Consider the following 20,131-nt stretch of genomic DNA (forward strand, 5'->3'; position numbering starts at 1 on the left):
GGAGAGAGAGGAGAGGAGAGAGAAGAGGAGAGAGAGGAAGGAGAGAGAGAGAGAGAGAGGAGAGAGAGGAGAGAGAGAGAGAGAGAGAGAGAGAGGAGAGAGAGAGAGAGAGAGAGAGAGAGGAGGAGAGAGAGAGAGAGAGAGAGAGAGAGAGAGAGAGAGAGGTGTTGTTTATCACGACAGTAATTAAGCCCGCAGTTCGACTTTAATTAAAATATAACAGCAGCACTAAGTATGGACCGCTCCACACACACTGAAAACACACACGACATCTTTAGCTCTCTATTTACCACAGAAGATAAGGTGAAAAGAGAACAATCTGAAACTCTTCCAGGTTTTCTAAGGGCCAGAAATATTTGAACTGAAGCCAAAACCTACTCGTGACTCTGGTCTCCCTCCTCAGACCTGAACCTGAACACATCCGGAGCCTCAGCGTCTCATTGGCTGCTTCATTAGAGCTTACAGTCGATCATTTCTCTGACTGATCCTGGACAAAAGACACCTAAAGAAACACATGCATCCTCTGAGTTTGATCGACTTTCTGTGCGCCTGCTGGTTTGGTGCTGCGCGGCCTCATTATCCTTCCAGCTCGTCACACCGCTGGTCTCAGAGCTCTGACGCACCTGAGCTGATCACAGCGAAGAACAATTAACTCTGCTGCAAACAATGGAGTTTGTCTGGATGATGACAATAAACATATTGAAAGTCCAAATAATGTTATACTTTGATGATGAGCATTTTCTACAAAACAGTGCTGCAGGGATGATGTGTTTCTGTAGGCTGACCAGCAGTTAGCATTGCGCCGGTTCCCACCCACAATATTAAAGCACGCTTTGACACCATGTGGGTCTCTATCAGACAATACAGAGACTCTCATCCTATGACTTCAAAACATTCGTCCTTTAACTCTCAAATACCCTGACAGCCGGTGGCAGCCAAAAGTAGCTATTCTAAAATGGTGTCACACGTCTTGTGTGGGCACTCAGGGGCCCCATAGCGAACATGATTATGCCGCCATGTTCTGCAGCATCGATTCGTCAAGGAAACCCAAGCGGCTTCTTCCTCTGGGCCAACGGGTGATGGTTGTAGCCGAGTGAAAAGTCATTTTTGCTTCAGTGTCCTGTGTTGGGAATTAATATTCTGTCTGAACAGACGAAATGTTAGATTAAACCTGTTTCTCCCTGAAAAACGGCGAGGATAATGATATAATAAATGGCTGTAACTTGCTGAGGAAAGGTCAGATAGAACCAACATAAGCATGAACGTCTAAAACGACCGCACTACATCTACACCACATGCTGCGGCACACTTTACTGCTCTAATACTTTAACTTTAGGAAAGTTTGTCTGTGTCTACCAGCTGATTTAAGTTTAGTCACATAGTCGAAATGATGGCAGCTCATATATGCGTGTGTATATATATATATATATATATATATATATGCTCAGAGGTGTGTGTGTGTGTGTGTGAGAGAGACCAGGTGTGGAGTTGTCACTGAAGGAGAAAATTAGTCAGAAAATGACAGCAGCGTACCTGAGTGCGCCAACACACACTTCACAGTTTGCACGACACACACGTCAGACACACACGTCAGTCAGACACACACACACGCGCGCGTGCGCACACACACACACACACACACGCCCATTCAGCTATTTCCCCTGCAGTGCCGCCTCAGTGACTGCATGATGTATAATTATATAGACACTAAAATATCCTGAACCTTCTCTCTTCTAACCCTTCTTTTAACAGAAGTCTACAGAAGCCCTGAGGGACAACTGAGGACATTACATTGTTCTGGTGATCATTTTTTTTAAATGACATAGTTTTCTCTCTCATGTTTATGACTTGAGAACTGGCGGGGGAAAGAAAGGGTTTTGGGAGGATTATCCTTCCAAGTTCCTTTTTTTTCCATCCCTGAATACCTTCAAATGAATAGTCACACTTTTTGTTTTTCATTCAGTTTCATGCATGATTTTTTTCTTTTTTTTTTCTTTTGAGAAACTTTGGAAATTTTGATTATATCATATACACAGTAGATCAGACTGTCAAAGCACTACAGAAGCCCTGAGGTGTTCATTTTCAAACTGTACGCTTGAATTGATAATTTGAAAAGTCAGAGTGCTTCAGATTCTTTTGCAGTGCCGGGATGAGAAACGAAAATATTTTTAGATCAATTTTGATTCATTTTTAATATTTGGGATGAATTTTGGATCACTTCAGCAGCTACAGGGCAGTGTTTGTGTGATAAAACTCTAATTTGACAGTTTCCCCTCTCTTATTCAGTCTTCAAACTTGTGTCTAACACCACACATTAAGAAAATCTGGCATAAATGTCGCCTCCCTGTCAGAAACCATTAGGTTAATTAGCAAAGTAATGAAAAGGCTTAAGACATTCTCAGAGACTTATCAGAGATGATGCTGCAAACATTGATATGCCTTCAATTAGGGCTGAACGATATATCGTTATCGTATCTATATCTAGATATGAACATTCAAGATATTCATATCGAAAAAGCAACGATATAAACGATATAGATCACCCCGCTCGCCCTGCATGTACAGCTCTGGCAGTCACAACAAACATCCTTTTTAAGATTGCCCTTGAATGCACCGCTAAGGCCAGCCAACCACAAAGCTTATTTCATGCTTGCTGTGGATCGACAGCTGAAGCCAACCAATGACAAATGACACATACGAGGGCGGGAGTGAGGGAGACGGAAACTGAGACGCACACACACAACTTGGCAACTTTCTAGCTAGTTTAGCGACTTTTCAGACCCTCTTAGCGACTTTATTTCTGAAAAGCGACTAGCAACAAATTTAGCGACTTATTCAGATCATCAGGGGAAAGGCGAGAAATATATTATATTGTAATTCTCCTGCTGCTGAGAGTCATTGCAGTCTGCGGCTCCCCTGCAGCAGAGCCGGCTCTCTGTCCTCTCACACGGCTGTAGGCGGCAGGTGTGTGCGTTGGGGGGCTGGCTGGGGCAGCAGGAGTGGACACTGCGGCCTCTCGCTCGGTGGATTTGAGACCATATAGCTGCCGTCTACTCTGTTTTGATCCGTTAATTCTCTGACTTCTTAGTCTTTCTAAATTCCACTGGTACTTTACCAGCGATAACCTGAAGCTGCTGAGTCTCGATCTTCACTCTCACTCTTTCTCTCCAGATTAGGATGTCATCGTTCATCTTGAAAAAAATGCACATAGTTCGTTTGATCTTCTCCCTCCCTTTACTGTTGTTACTTCAAATATATTTGTCTCTGTAGTGAGCTTGTGATTATTTGGTATCAACCATTTGTATATGGCTTAAAATAATCTCTTTATTTTTATGAAAAATGCTTAGTTTTCACCAACCCGTAGTCATATCCTATCGTATCGATATCGAGATATCTGGCATGAATATCGAGATATGAAATTTTGTCCATATCGTTCAGCCCTACCTTCAATGATTAATAATCCGGATGTTTACGATCATATTTAATCTTATGTAGATAGCAATGATCTCAGCATATATGATCATATCTCAGGTGCTCTGAAAACCTTGTTCTTGGTGTAAAACTGTCTCTGGATCAGTCATGTAGTCAGAGAGGATCAGGTTAGTTTTTATTGTACGGTTATTGTGACATTGTGTTTTGTAATGTTAGCTTAATTAGTCTGAGCTTTAACTGCTTAAGTGTGTGACACCTTAACCAGTATCTACACCTCTACAGCGAGGACGAGGACTTCACACATGTCTGAAAAACTGAAGAAAGCAACTGAAGTCGAGAAACTAAAGCAGTCAGATATCAGCACTTGTTTATTGTAATAAAAACCTCTGAATACAAAGTACATTCACAGGTACAGCAGGGATTCACTGAGCTGCTCTGTTGGGTTCCTACAGCAAACCAGTGGTGACTACAAATATTCAAACTCACACACCATTTTACAACTTTATATCCCATAAACATACTGTTATAGTTCAGAATAAACACACTGTTGTACTTACATACATACAGAGTCCACTCTTAGATCTGTTACGGAGCTGTCGCACTAACCAACCAGCTGAGTCCTACGCGGCTTTATTTACTGGAAAATACAAGAAAGTAGAGACTGACCGACCACTTTTACAGCTTTGACTGACAGGTCGACAGAGGTTTTAACTGGCAGCTACACCAGTTCAACCGTGAAACGTTTGTGGGTTGTCATGGAGAGAAGCAGAGGAGGAAGATGAGCCATGACGATGGAGAGCTGATTTGGTTCTGTAGCAGCAGATAGCTAGTTAGCTAACTAGCAGATAGATAGATAGATAGATAGATAGATTGATAGATTGATTGATTGATAGATGTACAGTTTTTAGAAGCTTAGCACAAAGACTGGAAGTAAAGGGAAACTACTAGCTAAATCTAAGATAATAAAGTTTTGATGGAGTTATGGCTAAGACACTGGACAGCTGTTGGCCTGCTGCAAGCTAAAGGAGCGATTAGCTGCGGGCTAAGAATTGTCTAATGTGGGCTAATCTCAACTGTAGCTGAGGGTTTGCTGGCCCTGGTCCGCTAAGGGTTAGCCCAAAGTTTGGGTCTAAAAACAGCACGTTAAGGTGCCAGTGAGAAACAGGGCTAAAGTAAATAACATACTAGATTTTGACATCACCTGTTCCATTGGACATTCAAGCCAGGGCTAGTAGAGCAGCCGTGTGAACTTTATAGCCCTGGGCTTAAGTTAGCCTTGTATTTGTGTGTGTGATAAGGGGCTAACTTAGCCTAGGACCAAGGTTAAGTCAGGGCCAAAAATATTCAGTCTGGAAAAACCTGGTGCTAAATCTTCCGACTGCTGTTTGAATAATTTATCATGTTCTTCCCAAGCCATCTACGGACCAAATGTCACCATTTTGAGGAATTTCTGGGAGTTTAAGGCAGATTATTATTGGATGCAATGAATTCAAAGGTTTTGTGTCGCTTGGGCCAAGAATTGTAGAACTGAAACACAAAGTGAACTAAAATTGATACAATATTTAACAAACCAAACCAAAATACCACATGTGGCAATAAATGGATGATATTTCTACTGAAAATCAGGGTTGAAAACTAACTTGCTTGGTAGAAGTAATAAAACTGCTTTGGTAGTAGTTGGAAATGAAGTTGCATTTCTGATATCAAATTAAAATGGAAGTTCATCAAGAGAAAGAACTTGATGAAAATGTGTCTGCTTATAACAACCTTTACGATAAACCCTTAACATGCCCAAGAACTTGTCATAAAGATCCCATTAATTTGGTTATTAAATAATTGTGACCAACATAAGTACCTGTTTGTACATTTGACACTTTCAAAATAGTGCCCCCTAATGGAAAAACAATAATTAAAGACACTGTCTGTAGAAGTGGCATTACTGACATTATCTTGATGCTTTCTTGTACTTTTATGCAATAAAAGTGTTGATGTTGATGAGGCTAAGCTAGCAGTTTCCACTTGTTTTTACCTTTGTGCCAAGCTAGGCTAAACACTTCCAGTGAGGGTGGAACTGATGCATCTTGTTATCTGAATGATTATAATGACAAACAAGAGGATTTCCTTAAATGATGGTCTGTTCCTTTAACTGTGGCCAACTGCAGGGATGACTGAGGAGAGACGATGAGGAACAAAAAGATTTCAGACTTCCTGTCAGTTCCTACCAGAGTTTCTATTGGTCGGTGAGAGGAGGTGGGTCAGCTGATTATCTGCCATTCACCCTGTCCTCCGAACCCTGACTGTCAATCATCTACAGGCACCAGGGCTACCAAGAATGAAGGGAAAAAAAGAGATTGATTCGCCCATAAAATGTGACCCTGGGAAAACAAAGAGGAGCTATAGTTCTCACACTGCAAAAAGAACTGAAAAAAGAGCAACAAGAGCAAAAACCCATGAAAGGTGGAGAGCCGATAATCCACTGCGATCGGACGTGTCCACTTAGGCTTCAGTTAAATCCACACAGAGAACAGCGCAGTGTCGACAAAAAAGTACAAATCCACCTCCCGAACAATGGCCTACCGAGGATGTGGAGTGGGAAAAAAGACCCCAGAAGAATCAAACACGATTAATTCCTTGTTATTCAGGACATTTTCTCCAACAAAAATGTGTTTTCTTTCATCTGTTTTTTGTGATTCGATTCTCCTCGACGGAAACTTGTACCAAGAAAGTGCAACATGAAGCAAAAAAAGCTGTTTCACAACCACAGGCAATGAGGGAAGGGAAGAGAAAAAAAAATCCTCAGAACTGCATCAGAGAGGAAAAAAAGCTTGAGGACTTAATTTGTTTTCTTTTTGCAAATTGAAGGAGAGGAGAAAAAAAAAAAAAAGCTTTAGATGCTCTTTGTGTCTTTAGTTTTGTCTTAAGGCAGTCTTTTTTGTCCGGACCCCCTCTCCGCCTCGATGCTCGACGACGCTCCACCTACAAGAGGATAGATACGAACGTCTTACACCTCAGGTAACGCAACGCAGAAAACACATTCCATGCAAAATGTCTCATCAATGAGAAAAAAAATGTCAATAAAAAAATGTTTAATTGAAAGCTGGCTGAAGAAAAAAATAATGTTGAAAAAAGAAGCTGATTAAAAAATGCAGGAGCGGTTTGCAGAGCCACAATAACGCAAAATGAAGTCTTATATCAGATTTATTTATTTTTTTAAAAAAAAGGAAAAATAATTGCTCACACATTTTGTTATTTAAATTGTATTTTGCTTCATAAACAGAAAAAAAGACACTGTAGTTACTCAAGTGATAGAAAAATATGAAATGGTCAAACTAGATGCAACACTCAAAAAAAATTCTGAAATGAGCACAAACTCCAAAAAACAAGTGTTTGGAAATTATAAAAAGAAAATATACATATATAATTATGATCCTTCACTAAGATTAAGCACACAATTTTGACATATAAAAATATTTGCAAAAAACTTAAACGTGTTGGTATCAAAGAATTTAACTTGAAATCCAGTTGACATCAATGCTGTTGTTTTCTTTTAACAATTCCATGTGGAAATATTTTTTTAATGTAGAATAAATAAGAAATGTAGGCTTAGTTTATTGTGTTGATCCCAGTTCAGCTAAACCTCTAAAACAGCTACGTTCAAGTCAGCTAATGGGCTAGGTGATTTAAGCAATCGCACAGTTTGGTTCGGGTTAGCCGACAGTTCACACTGGATTTTTCTCCGGAAGTAGTCGGACTTGGGTAGGAATCTACCTGTAGTGCATCAGCTAAAATAGCTACCAGTTCAGTTTAGCTAGATCGGTTAAGGTTAGTAATCTTAATGGTTCAGTAGAGCTGCTCAATGATTTTTGTCAAGTTAGCTAACAGGTGAGGAAAGCTTCAGAGAAAATTGGTTTAAATTAGCTAACTGTTCTGATTAGCAGGTAACATTACTCAGTTTAGACCAACCAATGGCACATTGAAGCAACTGAAAAGGGTTTGTTCTGGTTAGCTAATTGTTAATTTTAGCAGATAAAATCAGTGTATTTGGATCAACCAATGGCACCTTAAGCAGCTAAAGTGTTTAGTTCAGATGAGCAGCTATGAGTCTGATTGACGTTAGCTAACTGACCTTTCACCAAAGCTCCCTGTGCCAGCTAAAATAAGAAGGGTTAAGTTAGCAAGTGGAACATGAACAACTAAAACAGATTGATAGATGTTAGCTAAAAATATATTTCAGCTGCTACGACATGAGGGTAATTTTCAGGATTTGTTCCAGGTTCAGTTTTAGAGTTAAACGTCATCTTCACAATAAAGGTCAAGCAAACTGTTTTATACTTACAACCTGGGATCACCTGGGGCAGTTAATTGACGAATAGTGTATCAGATTTAAAAATCTGAGGTGTCTCACAGACACCTGTAGCTAATACCTGTTCAGTCTGTACACTGAAACAGGAACAAGATGTACGAACTGTCACAATCATGCAAACCAGCAAAAAAACAAACAAAAAAAAAACACTGTTGAACACAACTTTACAGTCTGTTAGTACCATACTGTACTAGGAGTACAAATGACTCTGACTACAATGTGCGTGTGTGTGTGTTGTGTGGGAAGTATTACAGTGGTACAGGAGACACACACACATACACACACACACACACACACACGCACACACACACAAAGTTCAGTTTTAGCTGGTTGGCTGCAGTGTGTCATGACCTTGTTTGTGTGTGTGTGTGTGTTTGCATTTTAACTCTAGTAAAGAGGAACATTTATTGTGCACACACACACACACATACACATCGACATACACATAAACACACACACACACACACACACAGAGTCAGAGGTGCTGCAGTTTTCAGGGATTACAGTCCTCATATAATCCTTTTTTTCCTTCACTCTCTTCTTTCCTTCCTACATTCCTTCTTCCTTCCCTTTCTCTCCTCCTCTTTAGCTCCTAACCTCGTATCTTCCTCTCTCCCTTTCCTTCTTCACTCTCCTCTTTTCTTTGTCACTTTCTCTTTACATCATTTCTCTCCTCTCCCTTTTCCTCCTCTTTAATTCAGCCTCCTTCCTCCTCCCTCCCCCTCCCGCCTCCTCCCTCCCTCCCATCGCGGCAGCATCTGTTCATAATGAAACACACAGTTGGACGTCGTCCTCGTTTAGCGCCTCCTCCACGCTACCTGCTCCAGAGGTTACCTCCCGCCGGGCACGTTTGTTAGACATCATCAGCACCTCCCCACGACCTTCCCTCCCTCCTTCCCTTTCTCCCTCCCTCCCTCCCTGCCACCTCCTCCTCCTCCAGATGTCATTGATCTGGGAAGTGGGTCACAACAGCGCAGAATCAAAGCCAGGTTACACAAGGCTCCGAGGCAGCTAAAGACTGTATGTTGTTTTAGCGTGGGTTAATATTTAAAGGGAAGGGAAAGAAAGAAAAGCGAGGGCTAACGTTTGGAGTGTTTGCAGACCTGACAGATGCTGAAGGTGTAGAGGTTGAACGTCTTGTGGATCTGTAAATACCACTGCTACTTGGACGAGTTTTTCATTTTGTAGTCTCGCTGAATTAAAAAAAAAAAATTCTTATACATGAGATGCATGAGAAAAGTTATCTATAAAATTCTGCAATTTTTTACTTTTGCAACACAAAAACAGAAATCTAAATAAAAAAAGGATCAGCAATGTGTTAAGCAAATGTGGACAAAAACATTAGATGTATCTCCCCAAAAATGAAAAAGAATGCAAAATCCTTCATCAGAGACCCTTCCTTCCTGTCACACCAACTAGTTCCCAGCATTGCAATTTTGACCAAATATTATATTATTATATATTATATTATTTGAAATGTTGTTGTGGAGATCCAAAATGACCCAAAGATACCAAAGATGTGAGGCACAATTTGAGATAAATGTGGTGAAAATGATTCACAATGATATGCTTTGATTTTAATATTCTAGTAATCATCATATTGCTTTGGTAAAGTGTTAGACATAGTTGATGGTAGACTGAATACGGTCAGACTACCTAACAACAAAGCTCCTTACGATTGAATTTAATACAGAAATCAAGGTTCTGGGGATTCAAATATATTCATAGCAGATGCAGCTGCTTTGTGCTTGGAGGTTAATTCTTGATCTTAGGAACACATTTGTGATAAAAAATGTTCTTACTTTCTGAAAAAGCTTTTCCTGTAGAAGGCCGTGACAGGTGTTGGATATTTTGCTCAATTATTGCTCAATGGCAAACTTTATTATCTATTTCCAGCATGTCTAAAAACGATGCGAGGAAGATGGTGGTTCTGGTGGGTGCTGAAGGTTAGAGGTTTAATCCCCTCGGCTGAAGGATAAATCGCAGAGGGTAAAATTGACAGAGCAGCATTTGTTCTCCGTCATTACCACCGTTGAGGTCCCCTTGAGCAAGGCCCTGAATCCCCAAAATGCTCCAGTGGAGCTGCTCAGATGACATCAGATGAAACTGTGGCTGCACTGGGCAAAATGGATGCCCTACACACATACATCCACCGCCTCTGCCTCAGCATAAATGCAGCGACCAGCCCCGTCCTTACATCACATATACTGTTGTCTGATCAGTGTATGAATGTAAGCACGACGCTGTGGTAACAGATGAGAAGAAGTTGTAAAGAGAGAGGGAAGGGTTGGATAGCAGACTTGTGTGACCAAGAGTGAAGGTTGATGTTTTTTTTTTACTTAGGGTAACTAACAGTGGTGAAAAACAATATGAGTAGAGTTACAATACTCAAATATTACTAAATAACATCTAAATTGAAGAGTAAAAGTGTGCGACTGCTGCATATTTTATTTTTTGTTTTGTCTGTATATCAGGGGTTTCATTGGCCCGTTTGTGATCACATTATGAGCTACAACAATGCAGATGCAAGGTTTGGTTATTAATTCAAATTATAATCCAGTTACCATTGAATTGACTTGATTAGAGTAATTTGAGTAGTTGTAATTTGTTACTAGTAACTTACCTAAATTGCATACAGACTGAGCTCACTTAACACTCATTTTAACCCGACGCACAGTGGTTTCCTAAACGCGACCAAGCTGTGATCATTTTACATCATTAATAACAGTCAGACAGCCAGTCAGAATATGTGATCCATTTGTCAGCAAACTTTATTTTGAATGTCTAACCAGATGCTGTATGTGACAGACGATTGCTAATTTGACTGCCACACACTCGAGCTTTTAGAAAACCAGTGTACGGGGTAAACATAACTTAATAGATATCACCATGAAACTTCACCAGTTGATTAGGTAGACTGAGATGATAATTGTTTTGTATTACAAGTTTTCTGGTGATTTATTAATAATGTGAAAATGATGCTATCTAATTAAGTATGTGCTTATTTGCATACATTTCCTTGATTACAATACACAACTTAATGTGTATTTTTTATGTTGTCTTTAAAGTTTTCAGCTTCAGCCTATTATTACGAAGTACATGTTGGTTGTACAATGTAATGCAAACACTGAATGATTGAATAAACTGAAGTTTGTCCTTTGTTGCTGTAATTTGTGACTCAGATATAATAAAATCATAAACTTGACCAGTGCATAGAAAAATCCACCCATCCTCAGCACAAAAACACACATTGGTTGTCTTTAAAAGCAGCATATTATTATCCATTAATATTTCTTGCTAGGCAACAACCTCTAGTGATTATGATAATTATTTCTGCAGCAACGGAGGAAGTCAAGGAGTCAGACCAAAGGTGAAAGGTGAGTTATTTTGAGCTAGTCACATAGTTAACTGATGTCACTAACCCAAACCCAATTTTCTTCTAAGCCTAACCAAACTGCGAGGGTAGGATGAGTCCCGTCCTGTTGTTTCTGGAACGGTTATTAACCTCATCATACCTCAAGATGATAAATTGGAAAAAATGGTATTTTCCTTCAGAATACACACTACTGCTAACATTAGCATTGCGAATTGGCACTGGACAAATTTTGGGTTTTGCAGTTATCTAATATAAGCATATTCCTGATCCTTTACATATCATATGACAACAGGGCATAGTACAGCATATAAATTCACCCCACAGACCTGTTATTTTCTTGGATTGTGATTTTGGGTGCCCAAAACAAAAGAAGCAACCTGGTTTAAAAAGTCAAGACAGTTGCCTTTCTTGTTTACTCTGGATAAACTGAATCAAATTGGGAAAACAAACCCGTTCTGCTGATAGAGCGAGGTTATGAAGCCTGAGGTCGATCAGTCTGTTCAAAGAGCAGGTTAAAAACCTGAAACACTCCCAAGCATTTAAACAGCAGCCTTTCTCTGAGGACAAAGCTTCAAACAGACCCCATGCAAACCTCAACGCAAGGTTGTTCAACCTTTTTACTAAGAAACAAGCCTGAGATTTGTTTTTTCTTTTCTGACTTTGGGTTGTTAACCTGAAGGACAAAAGGCCATCTACTGGAGGGACTAAATTAAATTAGAAAGATTCCTCGAATGACTCGGAGAAATCCAACAACAGAAAGTGCAAAGTAAAAAGGTTGGATGAATATTATAAATGTGCTGGTAGTTTGGCCTTCCCACAGTTGAGAAATTAGTTTCTTATCACAGGCACACACATAACACCTCCAAATTCCTTTTAGTCTGCAAAAGATATTGAACAATATCTAAATACTATCCTATGCTGCACTAATAAACACTGTGAAAATGATAAATATGTGTTTCTCCTTCAAGGACACCTCACAATTACACTTTGTACCCTGAGCTGCTTTGTATGCAGTCTGTGCATGCTTGGGTTTGTTTTGCTTTTTCTTTGTTTTCTCTTTTGCAGATTAAGACAAAGTTTCTGACTCTCAGCAGAGGAGGTCAGAGGTCAGCGTGGAGCCAGAGCCGGCGGCGGTTCAACATCAAGCTGCCAGACACCGTGACAAGGACCGCTGATGGCTGACATTTGCTCCACGGGGGGCTAAAGTCAAATCTCTTTCGAGGTTTGCTCTTGTATAACCAAATCTTCAAATGGATGGAGGAGAAAGTAAAAACCTCAGATGTTCAAACCACTGACATTCTGCTCCCAAGACCACTTCTCTAAAGTTATTTTTTTAAAAGGTATAAACATTGGCATCAATGTTATAGTGAAGCATTATCTGCCTTGTGGAACAGGGTAAGAATGAATGCTTTTCCTGATTACTTCTGTTGATTTGTAAGCTTAGTAGTTCAGATGAATGTATTCATGTTGGCTTCAAACTTAAAGGAATAGTATAATATTTTGGGAAATGCCCTTATTCACTTACCTTTCTGATAATTAGATCAGAAGATTAAAATCACTCTCATATCGCTCCAGTTAATATAAGACGACAGCCAGCAGTGGCTTGGCGTAGCGTAACACAAAAAAATGGACACGAAGGGAAACAGAAAGCCTGACATACTCACTAATTAACACATTATGTGTTGTTTCTTTAACCCATAAAATAAGTGTTAAAACGACCTGAGCCCGCTTCCTGAAGTCTCTTCTAGCAGCTTTCCATAGCCAATGATTGGTCTGGTATATAGGTTAACATATAAGTCCAATTTGTCAGAAAGTTGATCTCATTCCCAACCCATCAAATACAGATGCCTTGGGTCTCTATCTGTTGGTCAGCCGCCATGCCAAAGTGTCAGTATTTGACGAGTTGGGAGCAATCAGCTTTCTTACAAATTGGACCTTTAAGAACTCAAGTGTTTATTAATGAGCAAATTTGGAAATTGAATTCCAGATTTGAAAAATGCCAATCAACAGTGGAAAAAGCCCCATTCACATGAGATAAGGCAGATTTCCAATCAAATGTAAAAATATTCAATTTTGCAATGTTCACATGTGAAAAGGAACATTTCACATGCAGCACACTTATTTTTACATCTTAAAATGTTAGTTTATTTGTGAAAATTCATTTCATATGCAAAATTATGATTTTTGAATAAAAAAACGAAAATTCCATGTGACATTTTGGTGAGGGTTATAGGTGCTGAAAGGTGGACCTTGGTACAATTACAAAGAGCTGCATTTCTACACGTTACCAGTCTTTGTGCTAAGCTGAGCGCTAATTGCCCCCTGGCTCTAGTGACAATATATGATAATTTTGGTTTACAATATTAATTAATTATTAAAGTGTAAAGAAATAATATGTCTCCGTAGTGGGTTGCAGATTTAAATATTTTCCAAAAAGTCAAACTATTCGCATAACCAATAAAGTTCACTTTTGACCTTGGAAATACCAGTTTGACTAATTAATCCCAACTCAAGGTCCACTTGATTGTTTTATCCTCAACAAAGAAGCATTATTCCACCTTGAGGCTTTGTCTCAGTCCACCTCTTTAAAACTTGTTTCAGTCTCAAACTGTTCTTGGTTTGAAGTGGCCCTTGAATCACAAAACTACAAGAAGGGGTTGTGGTAAAATAACTCTGCACTCACTACGGATTAAAATGCCTTCAGAAGTTAACAGAGGAGCAAGAATCTCTTGTTAAGAAAGTGAGCTGCAGTTTTCACAGAGACGTCAACAGGGACAGACACACCGACTGAAGCACGAACTGAACCTGAAACCTTCCAGGATGACAGGACACGTGTCAAAATCTGCTGTCAGAAACGGAAACTGAAAAAAAATTAACTGACTGCGAGTCAAAAAGAAAAAAAAAACAGATATGCTGACTTCAGGGGCTGATGTGGGGCTGTGGTGGAGGAAAAATAGCTCTCCTGCTATGTATGTTAAGTGCAGAAACCTTGCCAACAGCCATCCCACTGGCCATTAGGTTTGATCAACTGATTTAGTGCTTGATCACACAGAATTATGAGTCAGGAGGCATCAGAGGGAACTGAGCGCTTAATTAAAGTCAACAGTGACGAGAGCGACACAAATAACACCTGAAATAGATAGAAGCAAGAAGCAAAGTTAAAATGTCACTTAACACTTCAACGGACTACAGACAGACACATTTATAATTTTCATATCATATCAACATTTCCGTAATACATGTCGTATCGCATTCAGATCAAATGTGTTTGGGCCACTGTTTGAGACTGCATTGTAACATCCGTAAGCGTGAAACAACTGGATGTTTTTAACATGTTAAAGATGTCAGGACAATTTCCAGTCAGGTTTGTAGCGATAAAACCAGGTATATTAAGCAAAAACAGTATCGCTTCCTAACCCTAACCAGGTGGTTTCTGTGCCTGAACCTAACCAGACTATAAGCACAGAGTTGCACAGCACAAAAACTTAACCCTAAAGAAACATAAAGTTGCAAGTTTCAACAAATCCATGGTTTTCACAAATGTGATTTACTCTGGCGACTGTGTAGAGATACAACATACCACTGAGGCTAGACCTTACTGATACGCATTATTGTTTAAAATGGTTTGCTATCAGCATCTTGACCTGGAGGAATTGTGAACATGATTCTGACATTTGCTGGTTAACAACAAAAAACCCAATGAAGTCGGCTGTATCTATAAAAGCAGACAGCTCAAAGATAGATGCTCTGAGTTTTCACAGTCAGTCTTGCAGCGTGCCTGAGGCTTTCTCAGAACTTCAGATGGAGGAGGAACTGACATAAAGACCACTTTTAACACTGCCTCAACACAGGCTGAGGAGCTCTACAGCTTCTCCAGACACTGCGTCTCCAGCAGCTGCACACAATAGAGATTATGAAATAGCAGAGAGGCCTCTGCGGCACTTCTACCTGCGTGAAAGTGTTGTCTGGCTGCATAAAAGAGAAATTTCAGTGCTAAGTAAAGTGGCACAGTGGCTCGACACCCCTCTCTGTCTGTCAGGACTGTGATAATGTAATGGTCGCTGTCCAGCAGTGTGCTCTATTCACAGCTCAAGGCTTCCTTTTCACACTGTTCACAATAGCATAAACACAGTGCTGCATGTGGGCTCTGCTGACTGTTTGAGTGGATTGCCCTCTTCAAACTGTCCTTTTGTCCGAAACTGGATGTACCAGATTGTAAGAGTTCTCAGGAAGTTTAGTGAGTGGTTAAATTTGTAAGAATTACTGTTTTTTTTTTTTTTTCAAGGGATGCTACGGAAATTAACTGCAGAGACTTGGAGAAAACTTTAACGCATTAATGACTTTACAGTAAACACAGACATCATGTGAAAAAGTCAGCAAGTCCTCCAATCTGACCTACAAAGTACGTTGTCTGTCATTTTTGAGCATGTTCAAGAATATGTTAAAATAATTTAAAACGTGTTGTTTTTTATTCCTTTTCAATGGTCTCAAGCTTGCTGCAAACCAGAATAAGAATCTGCTAATACCAACTGTTCTTGAAATATCTTGTAAATCCATCTGGCCAGGCTTCAGCGCACAGTGGTTCAACCGATCAGCATCCTATGAGGAACTACTGGTATCTATGGGCGCTGCCCAGGTGTGACAACCAACAAGAGAATTGACTGTTTGTTTAAAGACATCATTGGTAGTTCCTCAAGCTATAAGCATAGCTTCTATAGCATCAGTTATATCAAACAACGACCCAAAAGGCTTTTCTAGTTGGAAAAGTAGCGTTCAGTCATCTTTCAACTGGCTTTGGTAGAGTTTGATCTACCAACTTCTCTGTTGATCAGATAGGTTGAAGTTCCCCTGTGATGGAGGTTGATAGAAAGAGAGTTTGTCCAACAGCAACACGATCTGGTTTTGTTCATTCACATAAGTTAAATCCAGTCGAGACACCAGAATAAAAGTTGTAATTTTATGTTTCTACACCATGATACACATCCATACTAACATCGTTGCAATACATTGGAAATGAGATTCATATTACTGCATTTCTAAGCATGAAACTGCTTGATTTTGACAAGACATTGGGGCATTTTCCAGCCAAGTTTGTATCAACATAACCAGGTATTTTAAGCCAAAACATGATCTTTTCCTAACCCTAACCAAGTGTTTTTTTGTTCCCAAACCTAACCGGACCGTAAGCACACTGTTGTCTCAAGGGAACATTGAAAATTGGTTAATATTGTCCACAGAAATGTTCTGGGAATTTGGCCTGATAAATATTTAACAGTACCTGAAGAGTTCGACAGATCTGACAGCAGAAACATCTACAAACCTGGAGAAAGAAGGCCCAAGGTCCATTTAAGTCCAAGTTAGTAATTATTATTACTATTATTATTATTATTATTATCATTATTTATTAATTAATGTATTTATTTCCAAGCGCTGCTACCAAAAACATCTTCCAGTTTGATTTCTTTTACTTTTGATCCAAACATGTTCCAGCTAATATCGCTTGTTTTGATCTTATTTTTACCTTTCCATCTCTGACTGTCAATCACAGAGCTGTTGCCAGTTATCTGAGTTTCTTTAAATTTAACTCCGTCTCTGACTGACTGACTCATCAGATATCAGCTGTCTGTCAACCTGCCTCAATATCATCCACATAGCCCGCCTGCCTTCTCTCCCTCATCAGTTAACATTAGCTTATTGCCTTGCATTAGATAACATTGTCAGTAGTCAGCTGTATTGCTGTCTTTATTACATCCTGGCGTGCTTGTTGTGCTGTTTTACGTTGCTCATCCTTTGAATTTATGTCGTTTTTTATGTGCCGCTGTTAAACAGATTTACTGTGGAAGAGGCTGAGGAGAGCGTCTCAAATGTGGCAGCCGAGAAAAAAACTGCTCAGACTGACAGAGAGACTCCATTTTGGAGAATTAAATCAGTTAAATGGCTGTGGGAGAGCGGCGAGAGAAGCTGGATGTGTCCGCCGGGCTGAAGAGCTCTCAGGAAAATGCCTCAGTTTCTCTTGCCAAGGCTGAACCTTTTTTCTTTCTCTTTGCTTTATTGGTGGAGCTCTGACCCGTTGCTCTCTCTTTCTCATTTTTCAAAGTCGATTTTCTCTCTTAAGTGTTCTGCTCTCTCTTTCAGTTCTCAGCTTTTTCTTCCCTATGCCATTTTTTTTATTTTGGTCAAATCACTTTCAGCTCTTCTGCTCCCACTTTTACTTTCATCTTTTTTTTCTCAATCACTCTACAGTCAGTCACTCAGACAGACAGACCAAAAGACACTGGACAGAGATTTGTGGTTCACTCTGGATCCCACAGGGTAAGGCCAGAGGAGTCATTACTAGAGCCTATTAGAACGTAACATACAGAATGTAGTCACATTTATCTCATTCTCTTTACTGTGAATCACACAGGGAGTGGGAGTTCGTTATAAAGATCCCTGCTGCGTGCTCACTGAAGTCAGGCACAGACATGTGAACGTCACTGAACACAGCTCAACTACCAGTTAAGGTCACAGATGTGTGTTAAACAAGCGCTCCTCCTTGCTTGCCATTCCCACAGAAATTACCAATCATACCATCAACCAGAAATGATGTCCAATTTCTAAGCCAGACCCAGACATATTATAGTAGAAGTACAGCAGTACTAGTTGAAGTATATGAGTAGCCATGTGGCAGCATTAGCAGTGGATACAGATGTAGAATCAGTAAAAGTGGTAGTAGCAGCAATAGGCAAGTGCTCATAGCTGCAGTAGCAGTAGTAGTAGAGGTGATTGTAGAAGTAGTGTCATAAGTTAGTAACAGTTTTAGTAGAGGTAGTAGGCTAGTGGTAGTAGCATAGCAGCAGTATAAGCAATGCTAAGTAGGAACAACAGTAATTGGCAGTATTACCAGCGATCACAGAAGCTAAAGCAGAAGCAACTGAAGCAGTAGTAGACATGCCTCAAAGGTAAGTGTTAGCATTGAAAGTAGCAGTGTAGAAGTAATAGCCTAATGGTAAGATTGTATGAGTAGCTGTCCGTAGCTACTAGTAGCAGCAGCAGGCTTGTACCACAAGTTATTGTATCAGCAAAAGCAATATAAGAAACCTTAACAGTAGTGTTAGCAGTAGTAATAGTGATAATAATGATAGTAGTAGAAGCACACCATACTATGGTAGCGCTAGCCTCAGCAGTGCTTGCAGCAGACATAGCAGTTTCAGTTGCAGTTTTAGCAGTATAAGAAGTTGTGCTCCTCCTCAGGGTTTGTTTCTCAACCTTGAGGTGACATTTTTATTTTTATTCTAATACAGTTGACAGTGTAGCTGCAGGGAGGAGTGTTTTTATGCCCTCAGTATTAGCCTCAGCAGTAGTTTTAGTATCAGTATCAGTGTAAGTATCACTGCAAGTATTCAGTATCATTCACGCTGCTACTTCTCACTGACTCTTCTCATTCATCTCCAGCCTCCATGTCAAATTAGCAGGAATGGGAAACAGGAAGTTCATTGGACTGCTTCCTCTCATGTGTGACCACTACAATACACCACCCCTCCCCCCTCACACCCTCACCCTCGCCACAACAACATACACCACACACACACAGCTCCCGTTGATGCGCACTGAGCTGCAGAGCAAAGTGAAGTCAGACAATAAGCCGAGTTATGTGGCACGTCGTCACCTCGCCGACGCCATTCACCGACAGACAACAGAGCCTGGAGGCGGAGCTGGAGCTGACCCGGTGGCGGCGGTACGGCTCATACCTCGCTTTGTTTGCCTTTCCCTTTTCCTCTCTGATTCTCTCACACACCGCCGCCGCCTGTGCCGCCCCTGTCTCTGTCTGATCTTTCAGAGCTTTTTGAGTTCAACCGTCTCGCGCTCTGGTTTGGAAAAGAAAGAGGAAATAAAAAAAGCCTTTTCATGACTTTGAAAAAAATCGAGAAACTTTTGGAGGGCTGCCTTGGCAGAGGTCGCCATGCCAACATCTGCTAGCCCAATCCTTTTAACGAGAACGCCTCCTCTTCAGCTTCTCTGTTATCCAAAGCGTGTAGGCCAGAGGAGAGCCCGCCTTGTGTGTGTATGTGTGTGTGTGTGTGTGATGGTAGGTTAGCGCGATGACTCATGCTTCACATTGAACACTTGAGAATTCAAAGAAACAGTGATTGACTCGGAGTATAATGGCTCCAGTATTATTGATTAATGGTGACTTCATGCAGCCGAAGCAGCATCACAAATATCTGGTTATGATGGCAGACGTCAGGTTAAAGGATGGCGAGCTGATGGATTCTGTTTCCAACAACAATCATACAAAGACGAGATATGTTCAGGAAATTCAGTTGGCATGGTTTCTAATGAAAATATATTGAAGTTAGGTTGTTCTGCAGTCTATTGAGAGGCATTAATCTCTTCTGAACAATAAGTAGTTTATTTCTACACTCAAAAACTCGACTGTAGAAGCATCATTTTTAGATGTTGGTTATGTAATTATTTAGGATGTCTAGGATGTTGTCAATAATACAAAAGGTTTGTTCTGGTGGCCTAAGACGCAAAACCATTTAACAGCGAAATTCATAGGTAGAGTCGAGGACCTTCTCACATGTCAAGCTCCCTCTATCCACAATCTTTGAACTTTTCTTGTTATTCGTTTAATTTGCGTTAAATCTGTTTGTGAATCAACATCATCTACTGATAATGAACCAGCTGTAAAATTCATGTTTTCAGCTACAGCTTGGCGAGAAGGCTGCTAAGGCTGTCACTGACCACTGATAGAGACGCCAGTTGAAGCATGAAACCTCAGGATAACTTTAACAAGAATTTCCAACCCATGCTTGTGGTGATAAAATCTGGTATTGTAAGCCAAAACATGGTATTTTCCAAGTTTTTTTTTTGTGCCTAAACCTAATCCGCCCTATCAGTTAAACACTGTGACAACATGACATTGAAAGCTTGAACCTAAAGAAAAGTTGCAAGATAAAGAAATGTAAACTTTCAGC

At 40.1% G+C, this 20,131-nt stretch overlaps 1 protein-coding gene across 5 annotated transcripts in view; it reads right to left on the bottom strand.

The window, feature by feature from the left end:
* The window catches only part of LOC115568377 (protocadherin-1), a 225,284-nt gene that overhangs the window by 57,040 nt on the left and 148,113 nt on the right, over positions 1–20,131 (bottom strand). Inside the window, exon 5 of one of the 5 annotated variants that reach the window (XM_030395612.1) lies at positions 3,783–6,408. The exons of the other annotated variants lie outside the window; for them this stretch is intronic. Coding sequence (XP_030251472.1) covers positions 6,350–6,408 — 59 coding nt within the window. The 3' untranslated portion in view covers positions 3,783–6,349. Of the gene's footprint in view, positions 1–3,782; positions 6,409–20,131 lie in introns of those variants that run through there. 5 annotated transcript variants of the gene reach the window in all.

Source organism: Sparus aurata, chromosome 18 (genome assembly GCF_900880675.1).
Source record: "Sparus aurata chromosome 18, fSpaAur1.1, whole genome shotgun sequence".
In the NCBI taxonomy this organism is placed as follows: Eukaryota; Metazoa; Chordata; class Actinopteri; order Spariformes; family Sparidae; genus Sparus; species Sparus aurata.